The sequence below is a fragment of the Thamnophis elegans genome, chromosome 7 (genome assembly GCF_009769535.1).
Source record: "Thamnophis elegans isolate rThaEle1 chromosome 7, rThaEle1.pri, whole genome shotgun sequence".
Classification (NCBI taxonomy): Eukaryota; Metazoa; Chordata; class Lepidosauria; order Squamata; family Colubridae; genus Thamnophis; species Thamnophis elegans.
This window is the reverse complement of record NC_045547.1, coordinates 61194151-61217846: the sequence shown is the minus strand read 5'-3', so window position 1 is coordinate 61217846 and position 23696 is coordinate 61194151. Positions and strand designations below refer to the sequence as shown.

The 23696-nt window shown below is 34.6% G+C and overlaps 1 protein-coding gene across 9 annotated transcripts in view; it reads left to right on the top strand.

Annotated features, from left to right (window-relative positions):
• The window catches only part of CADPS2 (calcium dependent secretion activator 2), a 387307-nt gene that overhangs the window by 340525 nt on the left and 23086 nt on the right, over positions 1–23696 (top strand). For 4 of the 9 annotated variants that reach the window (XM_032220710.1, XM_032220709.1, XM_032220708.1 and 1 more), the window contains 4 exons: positions 2778–2861; positions 2957–2989; positions 18542–18559; positions 19147–19254. In XM_032220710.1, the coding sequence (XP_032076601.1) occupies positions 2778–2861; positions 2957–2989; positions 18542–18559; positions 19147–19254 (243 nt within the window). The remainder of the gene's footprint in view (positions 1–2777; positions 2862–2956; positions 2990–18541; positions 18560–19146; positions 19255–23696) is intronic. The other 5 variants (XM_032220716.1, XM_032220712.1, XM_032220711.1 and 2 more) reach the window with 2 other exon arrangements.

Below are 23696 nucleotides of genomic sequence, written 5' to 3'. Positions count from 1 at the left end.
TTTCATAGTGAACACTGAAATGAACATTAATAGCAACCTGCATGTTGCAAAGCCCACAGAAAATATGGAGTCAATTGTATGCTCTGAAATTGTCTGTTTTTACAGCCCAGTTCTTTCCATATCTATTAAAGTATAGTGGAACTAATCTCCAGATAGTGTAATGTCAAAGAATGATAGGAATGGTAGTGATTGGGTGACATCCAATTGGAGAAAACTACTGCATGGTTATCTTATTCGTTAAGATGGAAAACATGGGCCACCAAAAGTTTCTAATAACTCTCAACATTTGCTAGGAAGAATTAATGAAATTCAATATATGAAAAATGCATGCACAACCGTGACAGAGTTTGAGGATTCTCCCACTGAAATTGACCATTTGTTCTATGTAGTTCACATTGATTCAGTAAAAGCAGAGTTACTCGGAAGGAGGTCCAGAGTGGTGTTTTGTGTTTTCTCCTTTGGTTTTGCTACAGCAGTGATAATCTTGAACTGAAGAGATAGATAGATAGATAGATAGATAGATAGATAGATAGATAGATGGATGGATGGATGGATGGATGGATGGATGGATGGATGGATGGATGGATGGATGGATGGATGGATGGATGGATGGATGTATTCCTTCTTTTAATGTTTAGGAGTCATTCAATGTAGCTAACTACTTTGAAACCAATGCAATATAACATTATACAATAACACGAAATAAAGAAGTTATATAAAAAGGGCTATGTATTTTTTTAAAAAAAACATGCATGATTAATATTACAACACTTATACAACATTTATAGTAGTGAACTTTTTCCAATTGTGTAAAATAGTAATTTTACATTTATTTATTGAAGATTTATAAGGCCATCTATTCCAATTGTGTGATTCTGGGATGAGATAAATAAATATTCACCATTTAATGAAAATGACCAATCAAAGCAGAAAGTTATGGATAGTATTAATTCAAATTTGTTCTGGTTGTACAACTCCCAATGGATTCTGTTATCAAAATTATTTTGTTGTCTGCTTTGTAAGCCCATCAAACTAACCTAATAAGTTAAGAAATTCTTTACATATTTAATTTGCATTGTGTTGGATCTAGGTTTACTGGTGCTTAATATCATTGAAATTGTAGGATTTTGGTTAATATAATTAAGTCCATGACTGACACTCCATGGATTTCAGTAGATTTATTCTGAGTATAAGTCTATCACCAACACTTCATTTTTTGTAATTCTGGATAATATGAGTATGTGTGTATAAAGTAATTTCTGGATGGATTGAATTCCATTAATACTCTTTAATTTAATACTATTTAAATTTAATTAGATCTAACTAAATTTCCAATAGAAGTGAATATATGTAGCTCAGAGCTGAATTATAAAGTCCTTAGTGTTCTGGGAGCTTGGCTGTTTGCTTACAGACATTTTATTACCCAACTAAGTAAGATTATCAGTGCAATGGAGTGTGGGGTTTGCCCATTTTAAGTGTAGTTGGTAGTTCCTTGATTAAGGTATTTTGTTTTTTGCTTGATTATTTGCCTAGTGCTGGAGAGGGAGTTTTCTGGTCTTTTTGTTTCTTTCTTGGCTTTTTTATTGTGGCTTGGCTTTTATTTTTTGAATATAAATATGATTTATCTCTACCATTCCCTACCATTTCTTTAATTTATTTTTGTCTAAGATGATAACCAGGAAAAGGAGGGGAGAATGGTTCAATGGTTAAAGACACTGAGCTTATCAGCTGGAAAGCTGACAGCCCAGGTTTGAGACCCAAGCGCTGCACGACAGGGTGACCTCCCATTACTTGCCCCAGCTTCTGCCAACCTAGAAGTTTGAAAGCATGTAGATACAAGTAGATTAATAGGTACCATTTCAATGAGAAGGTAACAGCATTTCATCATGCACCTCAGCATATAGTCATGCATGAGCATGGAAGTGTCTTTAGACAATACCAGTTCCCTTGGCTAAGAAATGGAGATCAGCACCGCCCCCTAGAGTCAAACATGACTGGACAGGGCAAACTTTTACATTTCTTTAAGATGCTAACAATTTCCCTCTTGACACTGTAGATCAAGGGTACTCAACCTTTTTATACCTACCGCCCACTTTTGTATCTCTGTTAGTAGTAAAAGTTTCTAACCGCCCACCGGTTCCACAGTAACGGCGATTTATAAAGTAGGGAAGTAACTTTACTTTATAAAATTTATAAAGCAGGGTTACAGCAAACCCTTACCACCCACCAGGAAATCTGGAACGCCCACTAGTGGGCAATAGGGACCAGGTTGACTACCACTGCTGTAGATGAATCTGTCCAGGCGTTGGGAGATTAAGAACCTTTCATGAGCAAAACTGGCAGAGCAAGCTACTATATGTAAACGGGACAAAGTCCATTCTCACACAGATGATAGCAATAACACTTAGACTTATATACCGCTTTACAGTGCTTTACAGTCCTCTCTAAGCGGTTTACAATGTCAGCATATTGCCCATAACAATCTAGGTCCTCGGAAGGATGGGAAAATGAGACAACTTTGAGCCTGGTGAAATTTGAACTGGCAAATGTTACCTAGTTGGTAATGAAATGTCTGCAGGCAAGCAATCAAGCTCAGAAAGCATCAACTTCTCCATACATTTAACTAAGGATTTGGCAGTAGGTATTACCCTGTATCTGGCATAGTATGTGAGCCATAAAGGAAAGGTCTCCCCTCCCCACGACCTTCTGCAGCTGTTTAAAGTAATTTCAAGCCCTTTTACACATTATGAATATTTATGTTGTGTTTCTTAATATAGTTTGTTGCAGTGCTAGAAGGTGTGCTCTCTAAATTATCAAGGTATGATGAAGGCACTTTCTTCTCATCAATACTTTCATTCACTGTAAGTACAACAACTATTGAAAAGCAATTTGAAAAATCCATTATGAGCCAATGATACCAAGTGATGTGTGTTTTCTACTTTTACATTTTCTAAAGGTAAAAGCAGCTGCAAAATATGTTGATGTTCCTGTAAGTATTTTTCTTTTAAATATGAGTGCAATACATTAATTGCTTTCTGCTTTGTGTACTTTTTCATGTATTATCATTGCACTTTCTTTTAAAGGTTCATTATAGTTACACACCATGTACTTAAGCACATCATTCTTGCCCCTAGAGGGCATTTCATTTCCCTTAGGCTACTACAAAGTCTCAAAGCAAAGCTTTGAAAGATTACTCTCAGTGTACTTTTTCAGTTGTGCAGGAGTGAGGATTGTAACCTAGAAACTGTGTCATGGGGGAAATTTTGTCATTTGGGTGTAATTGTTCCTGGGCTTAGCTCACTAGAGTTTTCATGAAAGTGAACAGTTTATAATTATATTCTATGTCCATGAATTTCTATACATAAATATTATAATTTCAGGTATACCTGTTGCATTAAACGAGTATGTAAGGTTCTCCAGATGTGGAGCTTATAGTTTTCAAGCATTAAAAATACCAAGATGTAAATATCCTGTTCTGAATAGATATTTCTTTTGGATTTGTAGTCATACACATTTTTTTTAATGTTGTATCTTACAATATCAAATATAAATTATGAATGCCACAGTGTAAAAAGAGTTTGAAGAAAGTTTTTTTTTCTGAATTTACCTACCTTTTTCCCTTGCCTAAACCTGTTTTGACAATTCTGGGACTTACTGTTATTAAACAGTAGCCAAATACATAAATTAGAAGAGCTTCAAATTAGGAAAATGCCATTTTTATGTTTTAAAATATACTTATAAAAATTTAAATAGTAACACTTTTCTCCTATCTCTAGGGTGAACTATTATTTGCAAAGCTGTCTTTTCTATTTCTGACCCAGCTTTTTTTTTCTATTTTGTTTTATTTCAAGTTGCAATTCGTAGGGTCAAAGTTCTGGGTACCTTAGATATTGTGAGATGCCATTGGGAAATCTTGTTTTATCAATGATGGTATACTGCTTTTTTCAAACCAAAGTATTGAAACCTCAGGTTTAACCATGCAGATCAATATATTGTTTCTTCAATGTAAAATTATGCTGGCCTCATTGTTATTTTGAGACAGTATAAGCTATCGCTCTGCAATATCAAGCTCTATGGACCATGGGACCTCTTCAAGTGGGTCAGATATATGTGGAACAAAATCTCAGGCTGAAGTCAAAGCTCAGAGTAGCTCCGGAATCAAAGGAGGAGGTGATTGTCAAACAGCAGATAGAAATCAAGCTTTAGATTTGCATTAAAAGTAAGGACAGCTTGAAGGATTTCTATGTTGTTCTTAGTTTGGTTGCAGGATCCACCTATTTTATATTTATATTCACCTGTTTTATATTGCATGAAATGACAAAAAGTTTCATTTTTCAATCACCTTATTGCAAAGCTTGGTACAAGTTAGGGCTGGGGGGGAATTACTTCCATGCCTAAGGGTGATTAGATCTGCATCTCCTCATTCTGCTGCATGTCCAGCACCATAAACACTATACAAACATTCGTTTTCTGAAAGCAGCTACATCAAGTGGAATGGGGTGAAGCAGAAACCAAGATCTAGGTGAATTTTCAAAAGAAAAGAAACAGGAACTCATTTCTCCAGGGAAATTTGGGGAGGGGTGTGTCATAAAAAGGTTGCTTGGAGGTTTTCTTTGCTAGAGGTTGGTGCACTATGAACTGCACTGGGTGTTTATGTAGCAAATTCTTAACTGTGTCTCTTAGTCCTACCTTAAAACAATAACCATTTACATTGCACTGTCCAATTATGATATAATCGTTAACTCTCAGTTAGGATATAACAATTATTCCCAATGCTTCAGAATTTCAGGGGCACTCCACTGCTTATGGTCCAGAAAAGAGCAGTTCTTAAGTATCACTTGTATCAAATTCTCCTTTGTTGGGCATTGGGAAATTAAAAGCGGCAAATAATGGTTACATGAGAAAAGAGGAAAAAATATTCTCTGCAAAATGTATTGCGGGGAAATGCAGCAATGAATTAAACATAGAGAGATTTTGAAGAAACTTGTATATATTAGTACTTCATAATTCAAATCAGATTGAGGGATACTTTCATTATCAAAACTAGGTATCATTGTCAGTGCTAGTAAGGAATGGGATTTGCTCTCAATATATATATATATATATATATTCTAGTGGTTTGCCCTGTCAATGTTGGTGGGAGTGGTCTTGGAGTTTCTTTGGTTGGGCTATTTATTGTTAACTTGTTTGGCAGTTCCTTGATTGGGATATTGTTTATTTCTTGATTGTTGGTCCGATGTTAATCTGGGTGGTTTTGATTGCTGATTGGAAGGTGTTTTGGTCTTTTTGTTCCCTTTTTGACTTGATTTTCTCTTTTGCATACTATGTAGATGTTGTTTATGTCTATGTGTCTGTTGATGGGCAGTTTGTCAAGAGTGCCAGACTTTCAGGAATTCTCTGTTTTTTTATTTGGCTTGGTCTACAATGGTCATGGTTTCCCAGTTGAAACTCTGGCTAAATCTGTAGAATTAAAGAGTTTTCATCATGTCTTCTGACTTCTAGTTGGTGTTCATGGATGCATTCTGCTAGTCTTCTGCTTGTTTGCCCTACATAGTGGCTGTGGCAGTCTTTATTTACACTGTAGGTTGTTGCAGATGACTGCTGTTCTTTTCTTCTAGGGCTGCTGAGTCTTTTGGTTTATTTAAGTTATTTTGGAGGTCTTTAGTTGGTTTCTGTACTACACTGATTCCATGTAGTTGTAGAAGTCTCAGGTGATTTCTGTTGCCGTTGTATGGCAAAGTTGTTATTTTTACTTTTTTTACTTTTATTCTTTTTTGTGTTGGTTGTGCTATATTGGGTTGACTGTCACTTTTTGATAAAGTTGCATAGATATCCATATAGATTATCTGTTTCCTTTTTTAAGATTTCAGGAGTGTTGCAATGTGTTTGTGCTCATCTAAATAGAGTTCTTATACAGTTCTCTGGTGGTTTATTACTTTGATAGTGGAACACTTGACTGGATTATTTGGAAAGAAATGATGCTGCAAAAAAAATGTACTTTGTACTCTATAGCTCAGCTGTCAGATTCTGTAAAGAGTTCATACATCACTTCTTCACATTCATGTGTACACAAACAAACCTGATCTTGTATGTTGGGTCAGTGCAAATATGCTGTATATGGTTGGAATCCAACAATTCTTTCTGAACAAGAAGTTGCCATAATCAGGATTTGAACAGCACCAGTGGAAAGGGATACACAACCATTCCCTGTCACTGTAGCAAGTGCATATTTGTAACTCTTGTGTTTAAGAACACAAATTACAATATTAATTTGGAGCAAAACATTAATATACTTCTCCAAATCAATCCTCGATTGTCTATTTTAATTTGTCTTTTTAAAAACACAATTTAGCAAATAATATCCTTCACGACTTACTGTTTTACCAAAACTTTAAATATTTATTTAACATTTATTTAGTGATATTTAGGCTTATCTTGGAAGTCATCAATAGGCTTTCATTTAGTGATTGAATTGTGAATATCTGTTCTTCAAGAAAGTTGAGACCAGCATCTGTGTCCATTTTTGTCTTAATAACACTCCTGTCACTTTTCTCATAAAGGACTAGTAATAGTTTATTCCCTCTGCAGGAATGTAGGAATTATTAACTTGATATATACATCCAGAAACTTGTAACTTTCCTTTGGAGACTTAATTTTCCTGGATTATGGCTCTAGATTGTAAAACATAAATGAATAGGAATGGCTGATGTTTCTGTCTGTGTCTTGATCTTAATATGAAATAGTCATTTCTGTTAACTGTCTTGCAGTGCAGATTTGCACTGGCTCTTTGGCTTATTGAGAAGATGAAATAAGTAGGCTGATTGGAGTACAAATAATATAAATTCATACCAACAATGCTAGGTTTGGAGCATAATTTTAGCAATCATGGCAAAGAAATCCTCTTACATTTCACTTTCAGAAGAGTCTTAGAATTTCCGAGGCCTTCTATGGCACATTTATACATAATATTAAAACAGCTGAGAGAACAGTTTCAATTATTGTCACCTGAGGATCTGAATAAGATACTTAAAAACTGCTTGTTAAACAATCTGTTTCCTTGACTTTTATCTGTTATGCCTTTTCTCTAATCTCAAGGACAATGCCATGTCAATTATTTCTTGAATACTTAAGCAAGTTGATACAGAGGTTTTGGGACATCCTTTTCAAAAAGGCAATAATCTAAGGATTTTTCTTGAATACCACCTTTTGTCGCATAGATGCATTACTGAATATTCTAAAATATGAAATCCACAAAATAAATGCATTGAGCTTGTGATGAGCTTTATATGGTTTTCCTGTCCTTTCTTTTCCTCTTATTTCTTTATCATAGACATAGCATAGTCCTAACAGAAAAATGGATTTGCAATCTGGAAGAGATGCAAGTCATGATTGTTATTTCTTTGTCACCAAGAAATATCCTTAGATTTGGTGAAAACTTGTATTATATTTCATATACTCTGCTTAAAAGAAAAAAGAAAAATCCAAACTATGATAACATTAAGTAATCATAGTTCCTAAATGCTTTTGAAATATTCTTTTTTCTTAAGTTGAGAAGTAATATTTACATATATTTTCCATGACAAATCGTTCATGTTTAAAATATCATATAGCAGAAAGGTCAGTTAATCAGTTTGTTTCAAATCATTCAGACCTGCACAAGTATGCCTGTTCTGCTTCAACCCTTTTTAATGATCTGGATGAGCACATTGGATACATTTTGTAAGGAAACAATTTCACATTTGGCTAAACCATTAAGATAATAGTTAAAACAATTTACTCAGCATCAGCAAACACACCTTAGCTAATTGACTAATTGATGTTTTAGTCAATTGTTATTCTGGTGGAGATACAGAATTTGACCATTCTAGTAGAAATGTCTGAACATTGATCTGACAAATGGTCAGGTAAAAAAAAATTCACTCTGCCTGACATGTTCAATAAAATGGGTGTAAAAATATCCCTGTAAAAAAAGGCAGCATGGAGGAATCTGTCTCTTAGTCTCACAGGATCAGATGTGATGAGCAAAATGAGTATATTAATATCTGCCTACCAATAACACTGAATCCGGGAACTTAAAATAGGCAGTGTTAAATTACAAAAATTCATTAAATTATCTAGCCACTTTAAAACATAAGTAAAGTCTGCTGCTACAAATATTTTTATTACAGCTGGTTAAGATTTTGACATGTATTTGGATGCATTCTATATCCACTTTCTTTTAACAACTTGAATCTATTTAAATGACTACAAAAAGCTTAGATTTTGTGTGTCAGTGACTTTGCTGAATAATCCAGAGGAAAAAATACATTTTATATCCTAGTTAAAGCGGCTATTTTGTGGGTTAAGTTAATTCTTTAAAGTGTATATTTGAGCATTGGGAGTCTTCATCATTAAAAAAAAAGCAATATGCCCTTTTCATATATTGTTATCATTCCGTAAAAAGGTCCAGTATGTCCTTCTATATTTAAATCTGTTGCTTGCAGGGCAGAGGGAGGCTGTATAGAAAGGACCACCCTCCCTTCACCAGTGAATGGGAAGGGATGATCCACACCTGCGGATTAGGTGAAGCCACAGGAAGTAAGAGCCCCAGAAGCAGCATATAATTAACCAGAAATTTTCTGCCTCTCTCTTTGTAAATACTGTTCATCTCATCAGGTTAACAAGTGATTAACCTCAAGAAAAGGATCTACTGCTGTTAATTTCCTTGTTTCAAACTCTTCTCTTTCTCTTTCTCTTGTTAGTGCACTTGATTACTTGTGTTACCCATCAAATAGTATTCCTATTACAAAATTTCATTTCCTTGTATTCTATTCATGCTTCATATTTTTTTTATATTTGGCTGTGTGCCATTTTGGCAGGTGGGTGGGATCAATCTGAAAGCCATGACTCCTGGCCTGAACACCAAATTCCACCGGAACCAAGTAAACAAAAATCTGCTCTTAAAATCTGGCATTTATTTATCAGATGTTTATCAGGCAAAATGGTACTTTCCATTGTACATAACATTGGCCCCTATTTTTAAAAAATTTTTAGCATTAATACTGTTGAGCATTTGTGACAAATTAAGTTAGATATTTTTAGCAACAGTATTTAGCAATACACACCTTCCAAAATTGCTAGTCAATACTGATAATATACAGGTTGTCTTATTGCTGCATAAAGTGTTGTACAGTTTATTATTGTGAAGAAGCATAAACTGTCTAGAATATAAAGATCAGGAAAGTAAGATTGCTCCTCTGGTGCCGACACAATTCATACAGTTAAATCTTTGCCCTGAGCTTCTACTCAGTGTTTTGGGGTAATGACTGATCCCAATGCCAATAGATGCTTTTATATCATTTTGCTTCCAGTGTTATTAGTCACAGTGTTCTGCTAACTTAACCAATGTGATTCACATTCAGAATTGCAGAGTTGAAGAGACTGTTAGCTCAACACGACGAATTCCCTGCCCTACATAGTAGAGTTAATAAATGTTTTTCATTATCATTGTACTCAAAAGAAGTGAAATATCCTAATTATATATTAGATTATTTTAAAAATTCTTAAGGATATGGCAAAGTTTCAGTCAATATAGTACTTGAGGAGTGCACCAAATTTGGTTCATGCAAAGCAGACACATTTATTTGTTGGTCTTAAGATGTGCATTGTAAAGAGTTGCAAGTGTGTGGAATGACACGTTGAAAAAGCAGCTTTAGAAACATGAAATTTAGAACAGAGAAACAGCAGGATGTGAGCTTAATCCTCTTCCCACCCTTTACTTTCCACTACAAGCCTCTTTCCGCTACTCCAAACTATTCACTGTAGGATTCCAAAAGTGCATTTCACATCTTTAGAACCTCGCAAGGGAAAATTATTTATTGTATTGAATGATTTTTATGAGAACGAAACCTAGCAAAATTCAAAAGAAGGTATTAGAGTTTAAAAAGCGATAAACATGTTCAGCTAGAAATATCCAATTCCACACAAGAACTTATTTACTATTTCATATCAAAAAGGATGAACTGAAGGTTTTGATGAAATATTGTTTTGTTTATATTAGTTAGAATGAAACGATAAGGTCTGGTCCTGGTTAGTTTATATTACCACAGTTGTTCTTTTTAGAAATAACATATCAAACTAGAAACATAAGAAAAGACCCATGAGCTAATTCCAACATCCTGGTCTGACCTCTAGTCAGATACTTGTATATAGGATACAGAGTGGCAGGACAAGAACTGTACAACCACACTTGAAATCCAGTGGCCATATTTCAAAGAGAAATGTCAAGATTGACACGCACTTTCACCTTTATTCTGCTTTGCTCACAGCTTGACAAGAAAAGGAAAGCATGTGGAATGGAATGTATGTGGCTCCATGAAATGCTTACTGGCTTGCAACAGTTGGTATCCAATGCAGATAACCTATGGGAGGAGATATCCATGGACTTTATCATGGAGTTGCCTGAGAGTTCTGGGAACACAGTAATTTGGACTGTCATCAACCTGTTCCCGAAGCAAGCACACTTTCTGGCATATCTGAATATTTCTTCTGCCCGGATCCTAGCCAAGATATTTGTGCAACACATCTACAGGTTACATGGGGTTGTCAAGAGCTTATCTCAGACTGGGCGGGGTGTGTGTGAATTCCACCACATAATTTTGGTGGGAATTTTTTTCTCCCAGGGACTTAGTCCGCCTACCATCTGAGCACCAATGGGGCTTCTGAACACACCAATTCATTAGTAGACTAATACCTGAACTGTTGTGTAAATTATCAACAAATTGTGCTGAACTCCTGCATTTGGCAGAGGTGGCATATAACAACTCAGTGCACAACAGCACAGGTGTTACCCCTTTCAAAGTGGCCATGGGACTGACTTCATGCCCATGCTGAAGCTCCAACAGGAATGTCCATCCTCAATGTCATTGGCACATTGAATGGCTACTCTAAAAGCGATGTGGCCTGCTCTAAATAAACCTAGGGAAAGCCAAAAAAGGCAAGCAGATCAGAAAAGGATCCCTCAAATGGAACTTAGAATGGGGGATACGGTATATTTGTCCACCAAATAACTAAACCTGAGGCAGTCTTGCAAAAAGTTAAGTCCCAAATACATAGGACCTTTCCAAATCATCCGGGTCATGAATCCAGTGACAGTGGAGATGAAATTGTCAAGAAGCCTTAAGCGAGTTCATCCAGTATTTCATTGAAGTCTTTTAAATCCTTTCGGGGATCTGGCTTGAGACCAGTCAAGGAACCCCACCTCCTCCCATCCTAGTTAAAGGAGAGGAGCACTATGAGTCCAAAAAGATTCTCAACTCCAGATATCACAAGGAAAAAATTACAATACCAAGTACTGTGGAAAGGGTACCCATTAGCAGACGTTGAGTGGGTGGCTGCTCCAGATGTTAGGGCAGCAAGGTTAGTAAAAACATTTCACACTAGGTACCCTTATCAACCCTAATAGGGAATGTAGCAGTAGTTCAGTTGTAAGAAATAGTATATATTTATGTTTGTTGTTTTATGCCTACCCTTCTGGGGGGTTAGCATGTCAAGACTGACTCGCACTTTCACCTACATTCTGCTTTGCTCGCAGCTTGACAAAGAAAAGGGAGCGTGGGTGGAATGGAATGCAAGGGTAGGGGGAATGGCTTTCAAGCACCTGTCGGTTCCCATGAAACATTGCTTCCATTTCAAGGACACACTGAGCAGATGTCCCAGCATTTATTTATTTATTTGTTAAATTTCTAGGCCGCCCAATCCCGGAGGACTCCCAGAGCATGGCTGGCAGATTCCCATAACAAAATGAGCAGAAGTGATTGGTGGACATAATGGACTGTGGATGGCCCGTAGGGAAAGGGGGAATTAACTATGCTTGCATTTGAGCAGGAAATCCAGAGCTGGTTTTGCTTCTTCTATGCCAATGTGGTTAATTCAGTAAAGTTTATACCCTTGGCAAAATAATGTCCCAGGAGTTTCTTTTTCTGGATTTAACTGGACAATTGACAAGAGGAATTCCACATGTGCACAACCAGATCTTAGTGAAACATGCCACATTAGCCTTCTCATACAAGGTTTAATCCTGAATGAGGAAGTCCATATTACACGCTGATCTGGCGTTTAGGACTAAGATCACTGACAAGGCATTGGGACAAAGTCCAGGAGACTAGAATGCAATAAGACCACTTTCTTAAAATTGTTATTTTATAGCACTTTGTTGAACACCTAAATATACATGTAGTTTTGTTGTCCATATTTTAATCAGTAGTTTAAAAATATATTATTTTATACAGTAAAAAAAAACTCATTTCCCTCCAAATGTATTTACCACTCAGATTTTTAAAGCACCACAATTGTTTGATTCTCAACATTTTACAAAGAATCTTATTACATATCCATAGGACAACAATACACAAATAATTATAATATTCATAATAAATATTTAACTCATCAAACTGGAGCCCATATGTTGGACATCTTCTACAATTTGTAATGAAAGAAATGTAACAGCCATGATGGACATTGGCAGACCACGTCTGTGATTGTCTGGTAATCAAAAAAACATAATGAAAATTCCTTAATCTATCAACATATAGACCACAATGTCAACTTAGAAACTGTTACCATTTTAAATTGAGACAAATTTTAAAATGCTAGTGAATTCCTGGAATCTCAGCATTCTGACAAATCATCCATCAATTGACACATGTAGAAGAAAATCATCAAAATTCAATTTAAAATATATTCAGTAAGCAAGGAAAGAAAGAAAAGTCCAGAGACATATTCTCCCCAGCAGCTATAAGCAGAAATTAGAACCAGGTGTACAATCTGGGAAAAAAACCAATATCATAATCAAGAAACTATCAAAGAAGAAATTATAATCCAACCAAAACTAACAGGGCAATCTATTATGAGTAAAAAGCCAACAAATTCCACTCTCTCATACACTGATGATATTACCTGAACTGGGGGGAGGGGAAAAACTTCTGCAAGAAAAGAACCAAGCACAGAGAACACCAGAAACCCAGGACCAGAATCAACATGGAATCCATATCTACAACAGCAACTTGATCTTGATTGGATTCAACTTTAACCTGTTTCTTCCCATCCAGGTCTTGACATTTTCCAGATACTGGGATCAGACTTTAACTACATTGCGAGGGCAATGTATAATAGAGAATAATTAGTCCTATAAAATTCAGAATAACAGTTGGAAGGGACATTGGAAATCTTCTAGTCCAACACCCTGCTGAAGCAGGAGACCCTATAACTTTCCAAAAAATGATTGTCCAATGTCTTCTTTAAAATCTCCAGTGATGGAACTTCCACAACTTATGAAGACAAACCATTCCACTGATTAATTGTTCTCACTGTCAAGAAATTTCTCCTAAACTCTAGGTTGGATCTCTCTTCCATCAGGTACTTTGAAGAATAGGTTGTCTTCGTGGTTTTTGTGACAGCCCCTCAAATATTGAAAGATTGCTAGCATGTCACCCCGGTCCTTCTCTTCATTAGACTAGACTTCAGATATTGAAAACCAGATAGGAGAGGATCAAACACTGCAGCATTCACACATCAGAGGCCATGAAACTGACCTCTCTTCTGCGACGACCAACTAAATTGATATTTGTTAGACTGGCTAAAACAGCTTATTAGGATTTACATTGCATGCCTCAACTATTTTAAATTAACAGGATATATTTTTACTTATTTTAAGTAATTGTTCATTAATATTTTGTACATCTTAATTAGGTAATAAAGTTTCATTAACTAGAGGCTTTACCATTGTAAATTCCTTGAAGCATCAGTTGTGTATATTCAGACATGTATATATAGCAACTAAAACTATTTAAAAGAAAAATTATCTTTTTTCAACAAATTTATCAGAGATAATTACTCCGTATACAGAGCAGGGAGGAAAAACTATAAAGTGTTTTAAAGAACTGTAATTCTAATTGGTAAATGTCACCAGCTGTTGCATTTATCTTACTTGTGTATATTCTCTTAATAATTAGAGTCTCATGCCACAAGCTACATGAAAATATATTCACTAGGTGTGAAATTCCCATATGTCACAAATTAGGTAAACAGCTCCAAGAAAAAGGAGGAAAAACTGCTAATGGGAATTTTTCCCTCAAGAATTGACTATTTTCAGGATGTTTTAAAAACTTGAAAACAGATTTCCATGAAGATAGTAAGTTGTGATTTGTTGTGAAAATTATTCTTCAGCATAACATTAATTCACAAATGCTTCCAATAGGGAGCAATATTGCAATATTACATCTTAACCTTTAACGTAACTATCTAGGACAGAGTGCAAAAGAGGTATTGTCCTTCCTCATATAATTATGATGTAATGCACACTTCTGGTACTGAAATTTACTTAGGATGAGAATATCTGCTCCTGATTCCCACAAAGAAACAAATCAGTTTGCTAAGACAGAATGTTCCACCCATATTGCAATGAATTTTGTGCTCTGCCAGTGACAAACTAGCAAAGCAGGAGTGAAAAAGAAGCAATATTCGATGTAATTGTTATACTTCATCCTACCTTTGTTTTCGATAGAAGAAAAATAATCTCACAATAGGATGAATGGGAAGGAAAAAGGATATGGGAATTGCTTGAAGATATAGATATGGAAGTGTGAAAAGAATGTCACAGAATACCACTATAATGTATGGGGTTATATTAATGGGAATTATAATATGAACCTTGGGAAAAGAACCTGTAGATGAGAAAAAATGCATGTAAGAAAACAAATGTTCCAAAAATTGATTTGGAAGTGGATTGAATGTGCTAAACAAGGAGCTTCTAACAGAATGAGTGGAATCAAAAAAATAAAAGCTGAATGAAACTGATGTGAGGGAATACTGGAAGGAATAATCTGAAGATTTGTACTGAATGATAATGACATTGAACTGTTAATATGTTACAATGGGATTCAAAGCAAAAATATTGATTATATTTTGGAGTAAGTATAACACTGGTGTGTTGATAGTGCTTCCTTAAAGAAAGTGTATGTTTTTCTGAGCTGCTATGCTAACTGCTCAGTCTCATGAAAATACACATTTTAGTGAAGGAGCCAGTGGCAGCATGTCCATACCCACTCTGAAGCACCTTGTTTTACTCAGTCAGAGTAAGAATGTATGATGTCTGTCCCCTTGGTTGTTTAATGTTACTTAAATATAAATCAATAAGATTATGATAGAAGTGTAGTAGCTGGAAAATGACTGTAGGATAGACTGTAGATTTTTGTGTGTGGAGAATGACAATGAGACTTCAAATGATTTGCAATACTGTAATAATTAAAAAGATTCCAGTAGAATGGAATATCCATTGCTCAGGGTTGAACTGTTGGAGTTCTTGGTGCTTTCTGAGGTTGGTTGTTACTTACATTCATTATCAAACTAGATAACAACAATTGCAAAGTTGGGTAATGAATTACTCTTAACTGTGCAATGAAATGTCTGCAAATTAACAACCACGCTTAGGGAGCACAAAAAATACCCCACATTAGGCAGATTGTATGTTGCAACAAGGATCAGTCTAAAGATTAAAGTATCACAGGAAAAAATAGTTATGTTTGACAGGAAAAATAAAAATAAATGATTGCAGGTAAAACATAGTAAGTAAGTGAATTTCTGTTTCCTATAAGATGTTTACTGAAATAGATGAAAAAGTACTGTATTAAGAAGGCCAAATGCTGATAGAAATGTTGCAGGTAGAGATATGATGCTTGAAATAAAAGGTGAAAGAAAGAAGCCATAAAGCTGTATATAGGATTTTGTTTCTGACTATTTATATGAAAATAATAAGAATTGGACATGTCAGGAAAATAAAACATTAATTGAATGGTGTGGGAATGGAGTACTTTAAAAGTATACATCTTAAAAAAAGATAGGGTCAAGTTCAGATGAGAGCTGTACGAATGTAAAAGAATGCAAAAGTGAGTTATAAGTGTGAAAGAAGTACATTAAAGAGGTTTTGTCATGTAGAGAGAATGAATGAGGATGAATTGCAAAACAAGTATATGAAGGAAGAGTGAATGGGTCAAAAGGAAGATTGCAAACGTTGATGGGTAGAATTGGTGAGATCTTCAAAAAGAGACAAGTGAGAACTTAAAAAATAGAGATAATATGTGAAGCAGTTGTCATAGGTCAAATGTTTTCAGGATGGGAACAAAATTGATAAATCATAGATAGCAGCTGATTGGGGAACCACTTTTTTAGCAAACTATTTATAAACTAAACTGCAGTTGTTCAAGAATTGCATAAGATTATTTGTAATGAGTTTATGTTATAAACAAAACTCTTCCAAAGTTGCTCTTCTGTTACTTTAAGGATTCTACTTTTCTTAAATATCAGGGTATTGTTTTACTGCTTCTCTGTAAGTTCTTTCTTTTGATTTCCCACTTTGTTAAAAAGAGACTTATTTTATTAACAGATATTATCTCCAACCTTACGCAGGAAAGTTGTCTTCACTTTTAGCTAGCTAAACAAGTTTTGTGACTCTTTTTTGTGTCTCCTTCCATATGTATCCGATTTCCTATTTAGTTAACTATATAAAGTGTAGAGAGATAGGGAGTGAACAGTTGCCCTCTTCTGTTCTTAATATTCTCTCTGAGATCTCTTAGCTGCATGCCTCTTTCTGAAAGTCTTTAAATCTGCCGTCCATCACAGATGTACTGTTAGGTTCCACCTCTGATGAACAGTACTTTCAAACATTCTGACAAAGCTCAGCTTTCACTTTCTTCCAAATAGCAGTTTAAAAACCACCTATTAGCCTATGTCTCTATTCAAATCTTCTCATCATCATCTTTCACCATCTAAAACAAGGGTGTCAAACTCAAGGCCCAAGGGCCAGATTTGGCCTGCAGGGTGTTTCAATTTGGCCCACGGGGCTGTTCTGGAAACAGCAAAGAAACACCCCTGGCCCTCCCGAGCTCTGTTTTCACTGGCAGAGGGTTTCGGGAAGCTGTTGCAGCCGACAACAGAACTCGGGAGCCCGTTTTCGCTGGCAGAATGCTCAGGCTGCCACAGGCACCCCCAACATGAGTGACTTTGAGCTAGCCATGGCCACCCTGGGTCCCCAAGGTCAAACACAACCTGATGTGGCTCTTGAAATCGAGTTTGACACCCCTGCTCTAAAAGATCAGGGATCTTTGTACAGTTTAGGATCTACATGATGGATGAGCTTCCATGCCAGAGACATCTTCTCAGAGTGGTTTTTCTATGATTATGATGGAAGCAATGATTGGTTGCAAGGAAGAAAGCTGTGGGTTGAGTTTAACGTTTGATGATGTTGTAGACTAGGTTTAGCTGATTTTTTTCTTTGTTTTTTCTAATGTTGTTCTGATCTTCATTTCTATGGTTTACCAGATTTTACTCCTTTTCTACACTTGGTATTATATTGCTTATCACAAAAGAACAGCATGATGAGTATGTATTTATTAAGGGGGGGGGGTGTTAGAAAGCAGATGGTGAAGGCAAAACTGACAACATCCCAGCCTACTCTGTAGTGATTAGGAAAGCTAAAAACATGATCACCTTATGACAGATTGTGTCATTCTATTGTGTATATTGTCTAATAACCAGAGCAGAGAATGATTGGGTAATTTTTGTAATGTAAACACAATTATTCTGTATAGATGCATGCTGCATTTTGCACTATAAAGATCTTTTTAAAAACACTAAATCCATTGTGATGAATTTCCCTCTATAAATCTGAATCCCAAAGAATCAGTGTATGCATTAAAAAAAAATTAAAATGTTTTGTGTATTGAATAAAATAAAAAACTATTAAACTTCACCAAAAATATTATCAAATAGTATCAAAGAATGATAGATTGTCTTTTAGGATTCTTAAAAGGAAGATAAATTAATTATTTAGATATATTTGTGGAAATAACACAGCTCATTACAAACATTATATGTCAGATTTGTATTCTAATATTGTTTTCTTTGAAATCTCCAAGTTGCAAAATTATTTATATCATTGTATCTTTTTTCATTTTAGTTTCATATATTTTATGAATAAATATTTATTTTTATTTATTTATGCAGTTTATCCACCACTTCATTTTTTCTGAATTCTTGGTAGTTTACTACTATTAAAATAACGGTTCGTACATTATTAAAACTACACTAAAACTAGTACAACAAATAATAGCATATTCCACTTGAGTTTCAGGAACATTTTTATGATTGAGGTCAAATGCACAAAGTCTTATGTCTCTCTATATTTTTTTCATTCCTTTTTTAAAGTTTGAGTAATTGCTATTCTACATTTGTCAGAACCTAAGAAATGTTTCAGATTAGGCTATTGAAGTAATGACTGATTGATAATCTTTATTATGATCAGTAATCAGGTGTTAAGATAAATCATTTAAGAGTGTTGTTAGCATAACTGTGTCATTATATGATATATCAAAGTAGATATGATTCCATGAACTGACATGACATTTGACAAGGCAGGAGGAATTTTAGTCAAAAATAATGTATTTTCTTGATCTATAATGTACCCATCTTTTGTTTTCATATCCATGCTACACTACTATACATCCAGACTGCAGACCACAACTGTGTATGTATGCATGAGTAAATATATTTTTAAATATTTATTCATAGTACTATGCATGTTATTTCCTCATGCTGTTTATTGAAGCCTGTTAATTCATAATCCACATTCATTTTTCTCCCATTATTGTATGCTGGATCTCTTTGTTTCCCATTATTGCCCCTGGGTGTCCACACTTGCAAAATATACCCAGATACACACTTAGATATATACATATACATATATACATATTCATATATACATACACATATACATAAACATAAATCAGTTCTGCTTGAAACATGCATTCTTGAATATATTTCAAAAACTTCCTGGAATTTTAAAATAGGGCAGAATCAGCTTCCTATTAAAAGATATTGGGCTTCTTATTAATTAACCTGAATTGCCCTTAAATCTTATATGAATTTTTAATAAGACAAATAATATACATATGCATGCAGGTTTTTATTTTATCATGTATATACACAGACGTACATTTTATCATGTATATGTATACACATACAAACATGTATATGATAAAAATAACACTGAAAGTTGTACCTCTGTAGCTTATACCTCTCATCTTTTTTTTTTTCTTTTTCTTACTAAAACAGAAACCAGGGATGGATCTTGCAGATACTTACATTATGTTTGTTCGTCAAAATCAAGATATACTTCGAGATAAAATCAATGAAGAAATGTACATAGAAAAATTATTTGATGTAAGTAACTGTCTCAATGAGAAATAGTATGTCATAGAGTTGAATATTATGAACACTTGCCTTCTATTGCTTATTTTTATAGTTTAGGAATCACAATGTTTACAAACCACTCTTGATTTTGGATTTCAAAAATACTTTTTCTGAGAAGTGAAATTACTGAAAAATATTACTATTCCTTTGTTACCTTTTTTTTAAAAAAAATGAAGTGCTAGAAAGCTTATGATTTGTAAGGGTCTCTTGGATTTATATTCACACAATACATCACTGAGATGCAAGTCAATTCTGCTTCAGCTGTAGTTTCATCCTACTATTAAGTAGCCAGTTCACCACATCTAATGGGCATTTATGAGGTAAGTACAGAGACCATAATCTCCATGGTAGCTGAAATATCTCTTCAGCTGTATGGGTCAGTTCTTTCCATCCTTGATTATGTCTTCATCCCTACCACACTCATAATTCTACCATTTTTTTTCCATAATGCTATTGTGTTTCCTTTGATACTAATATCACAAAACTATCTTCTTTCATAGGAAAGGTTCTAATGTCAGGTACTTCACCACAGCTGAAATACTATAGCATTGTTTTTTTCTCCTCAGCTTAGAGAGTTGGGAAAGAGTTGATCTCTTGACAAGGATTGTCATTTTTCTATTGCCTGTATTGTGAGAAGAAATTGAATTGTTAAGCGGCATAGAAGAAATGCCATATTCAAGAAAATGGTAACCTTCCTTTATATGTTTAGATTGGATTTAAGCAGATGGATCCTTTCTGGATATACATCTGCTCTATAATCATGTATTTAATAACATAACCCAGCAGTTCATATTACATTCTTTCATTATAAAGTCAAGCTGTCCAGTGTTTACTTTTGGTCACCTCAAAATTACAAGAACTTCAAAACAGAAAAATCCTTGCACGTCCTCAAGGTTCTCCCCCCCTTCTCCGAAGAGGTAGAGTAGGAACAATAGCATTTTCCCCCATCAAATCAAATGAGAATTCCCAAAACAAAATAGGAGAAATGCTCAGCAATAGTACCAGTTTTGATTATTTCCAATCTTAATGGCTATAGATCCTTCATTTTTCCATTTCTTTGGCTATTGAACAACTTGGTCTGATTTCCTTGTAGAACACTTTTGATATATGCGTGAGAGAGATTATAATGTTGCAGATATTAGTGTCAGGGTTCACACAATAGACAGAACTCAAACCAATTAGACAAGCTTGAAGAATTCTGGAATTTGTCATATATAATTTATAAAAGAGATATTAGAAAATTATTGTCAGAGACTTCTATTGAATGTTGTGTCTCAAAAGAACAACTCTATTCCAACCATTTGGGTCCACTTTGACTTTCCCAGTCTGTTATAGTCTGTCCATTCTCCCTTTTTTCCGAAAGGGCCAGAACGGAACTTTATTTCAGTTGTTGATCAATGAAAATACTATCAGTAAAATGTTTTTATTTGTGCCTTTTTCTTGCATTGCCAGATTTGATAGCCTGTTGTTTATCTTTGGGCAATCTAACTCTCATAATCGACTGCTTTTATTTTCTTTGCGAAACTGCAGTTTCCCACAGTTAATGCAGTACGGATTCTGAATACTTTATTTGTCATGGAAGGTATTTATTTACATTCACTCTCCATGGCATTTCAGAAAGCTATTCTAGCAGTTTCATTTAATTATGCAAGTTTTCTGCAAATGTTTTCATAACAGCAATTCACAGCCCTTGCTGTGACACTTCACTCATGTCACTTGTGCAAGGTCTCCACACAAGATTCTCTGCCATGGATATGTCATGTCAGTGTTTGTTGTTTCTTATCTTGGCTGATTGAAATAAACCTTGTTCAAGCTCCCTCTTTTACAGACATTTGCAAGCAGTTCTAGAAGAAAAGTATCATCTGTTATAATAAGCTAAGTGTTACTATGTGTGAAAAATTATTTATATATTTATTTTGCAAAAGCTTCGATTTCTTGCAAGGGGAGAAAATTCATTCATTCAGTTGGCATTTTTACAAAGTTTTAAGAGCCATATTTCCAACTTTGCCTTAGTTTTTGTGGATAGACAAGCATATGGTCCATTTCGGAGGTGTTTTTTTTCTATTTCCCACAGCTTGCTATGCTGTTTTTTAAATGTTTAAAGTTTCTGGGTAACAATCCCTGTTCACTCTTCTGGCAAGGGAGAGCATTTGGAGAGACTCAGTGCTTTTACAGGATTTTTTAAATTCAAAACTACAAATGGAAAGTTATTTTGTTGTGCCTATGGTATTTTATAGTACTGTACAGTATTTTTGTTGTTAATCCTATAAATTAGCAAAGAATAAGTAAATGGAATAGCTGTATAATGCCTCTACTCTTATCTATCATGGCATTACTTGTAGTCTTACTGTACTCCCTGTTTTTTTAAACATAATTGTGCTAGAGTCATTACAATTGTTACTAGAGTTGACAGTATTATTGCTATTCCCCAACCTTGTCACTTCTGAAATTATATTCAGTTGTCTTCTTCATATATATAGTGAATTCAATTGGCTGTTTCAAGACTAACTCCAAATTTCACCTTTTGATTACTTACAAGAGGATTTCTATAAAATCAGGTAACAAATACTTGTGCAACATAACAACACTTATACAAGTATTTACTGGCTCTTTTCATTTAACATTCTGCACTCTAAATTCTGTTTTAGGATCAAGGCTCAGGGAACTTCAGAAATTCAGCTCGCTGCTTTCCTATCCTTTTTTGGCAAAGTTATGAGCAAATGAAAAAAAATTCTTTTATAATTTATGCAGTGTAAATCCCTCAGTATAACAAAACTCAGGAAATTCTTAATCTGGATCTAGTCAAGACGCAGTCCAGTGGCACTAAGTGAGTTATTGATCAAGAATAATTGTATAAACACCAAAGCTATCTGGATTTAAACAGTAGATTAATTTTATATTTCCTTATGACAGATACCTAGGGCAAATTACTATTCATTTATTTTTTATTTTATATATTTTGGTACAGTGCAAGATTTGATAAATTGGCTTTAGGAATATTTCCAGCACTGTGAGTAATTTAATTTTCTACATTGTTTTATTTTTAAGCTCCTTGGCAAAATTCTAAAAATCCATGAGAGAGAAAAATAAGTTACTTAACGATTTCACCCTCCAAATTGCCAGTCATCTGTTTTTTTTTACTCATGTCACCTGGAAAATTCAACCATTTTGGGAAGTCCAAATAAAGATGTCCGTTTATGGATTTTGGATTTTATGCACTCAGATTGCACCTGCAACTACAGTATCAAGATATATGCTGTATAGAATTACTTAAATGACTTATGTAAATAAATAGTAATTGAGCTATTCAGTGCAAAGAACTAGACCAATGAAACTCAAACAACCTATAATTACAGACTTATTTGCTTAAACACAGGTTTGATGCAAATTATATATTTGCTCACTTGTGGTGTACCTATGAACAGATTGTGTAGAACTGTTCTCAACTCAGCTTTGCTAGGCAAGACTGCAGACATGGATGAAGATTAGTTCCTTTGCTAAATCTTCCAGTGGCTCTAAAATTGTGTTTCATTCCATTCCAATTTTTAATATATCTGATCCTAGATTTAAACAATTTGTCCATACACTTTCTGTCAATGTCCAGGTGCAATGGATTGATTCATATATAAATGTTCAGCAGTTTTAAGGGAGAATCACTGTAGTGCTAAATCAAATAGTTAGCATAGATAAATGAGCTTTTTTTAGGGAAGAAGTCAATTATATTTTACAGCAAGACTACAAAAAAGTAGCGTGTATGAATCAGCTACGACAACAGAAGTTTCTATCAATTGAAGTAGTCTAACCCTAATCAATTCACATACTGTTGTGAAAAACCATATCCATGTTGTAGAAATGAGGCTGATAACTGCATTAATTATGAGAAGAAGAGATTAAGCCATCACCCTATAATTTTTTTGTTGAGTCACATTGTCCGAGAGTGATTTTTTGCCTGGCCAGCAACAATGGTTCCACATCTGATTGTAAGACCCTGAAAATTCTAGGGCTGTCATGGCTAAGCAACTAGACTATCATCAGCCATGGCACAGTAGACTTGATGTTGCTTTCATTTCATTGGATAATGGCTTCCCTCATCATTGTTTGTACACAAGGAGTAAATGGATTGGGAGCTCTTATTGATGAATTAACAGTATTTTTTTCATTCTTAAGCATTAAAAGGCAGGTTGTTTTTAATCATGCATGAAAATGAAAGAGGGAACTCACATTTTGATATATTGAAATAAAAACTGGAAAAACCTTTTTTGTGTGAGTCTGAAAAATAATTCATGCTTTAGGGGTTGATTGAATGAAACTAAAGTATCGTACTTTAAAAATAATGGTTCATCAGTATTCCAGAACTAAGTCAAATCTGTCATCCTTAAATCGTTTGAACCATTATATCTCATGTGAGAAGA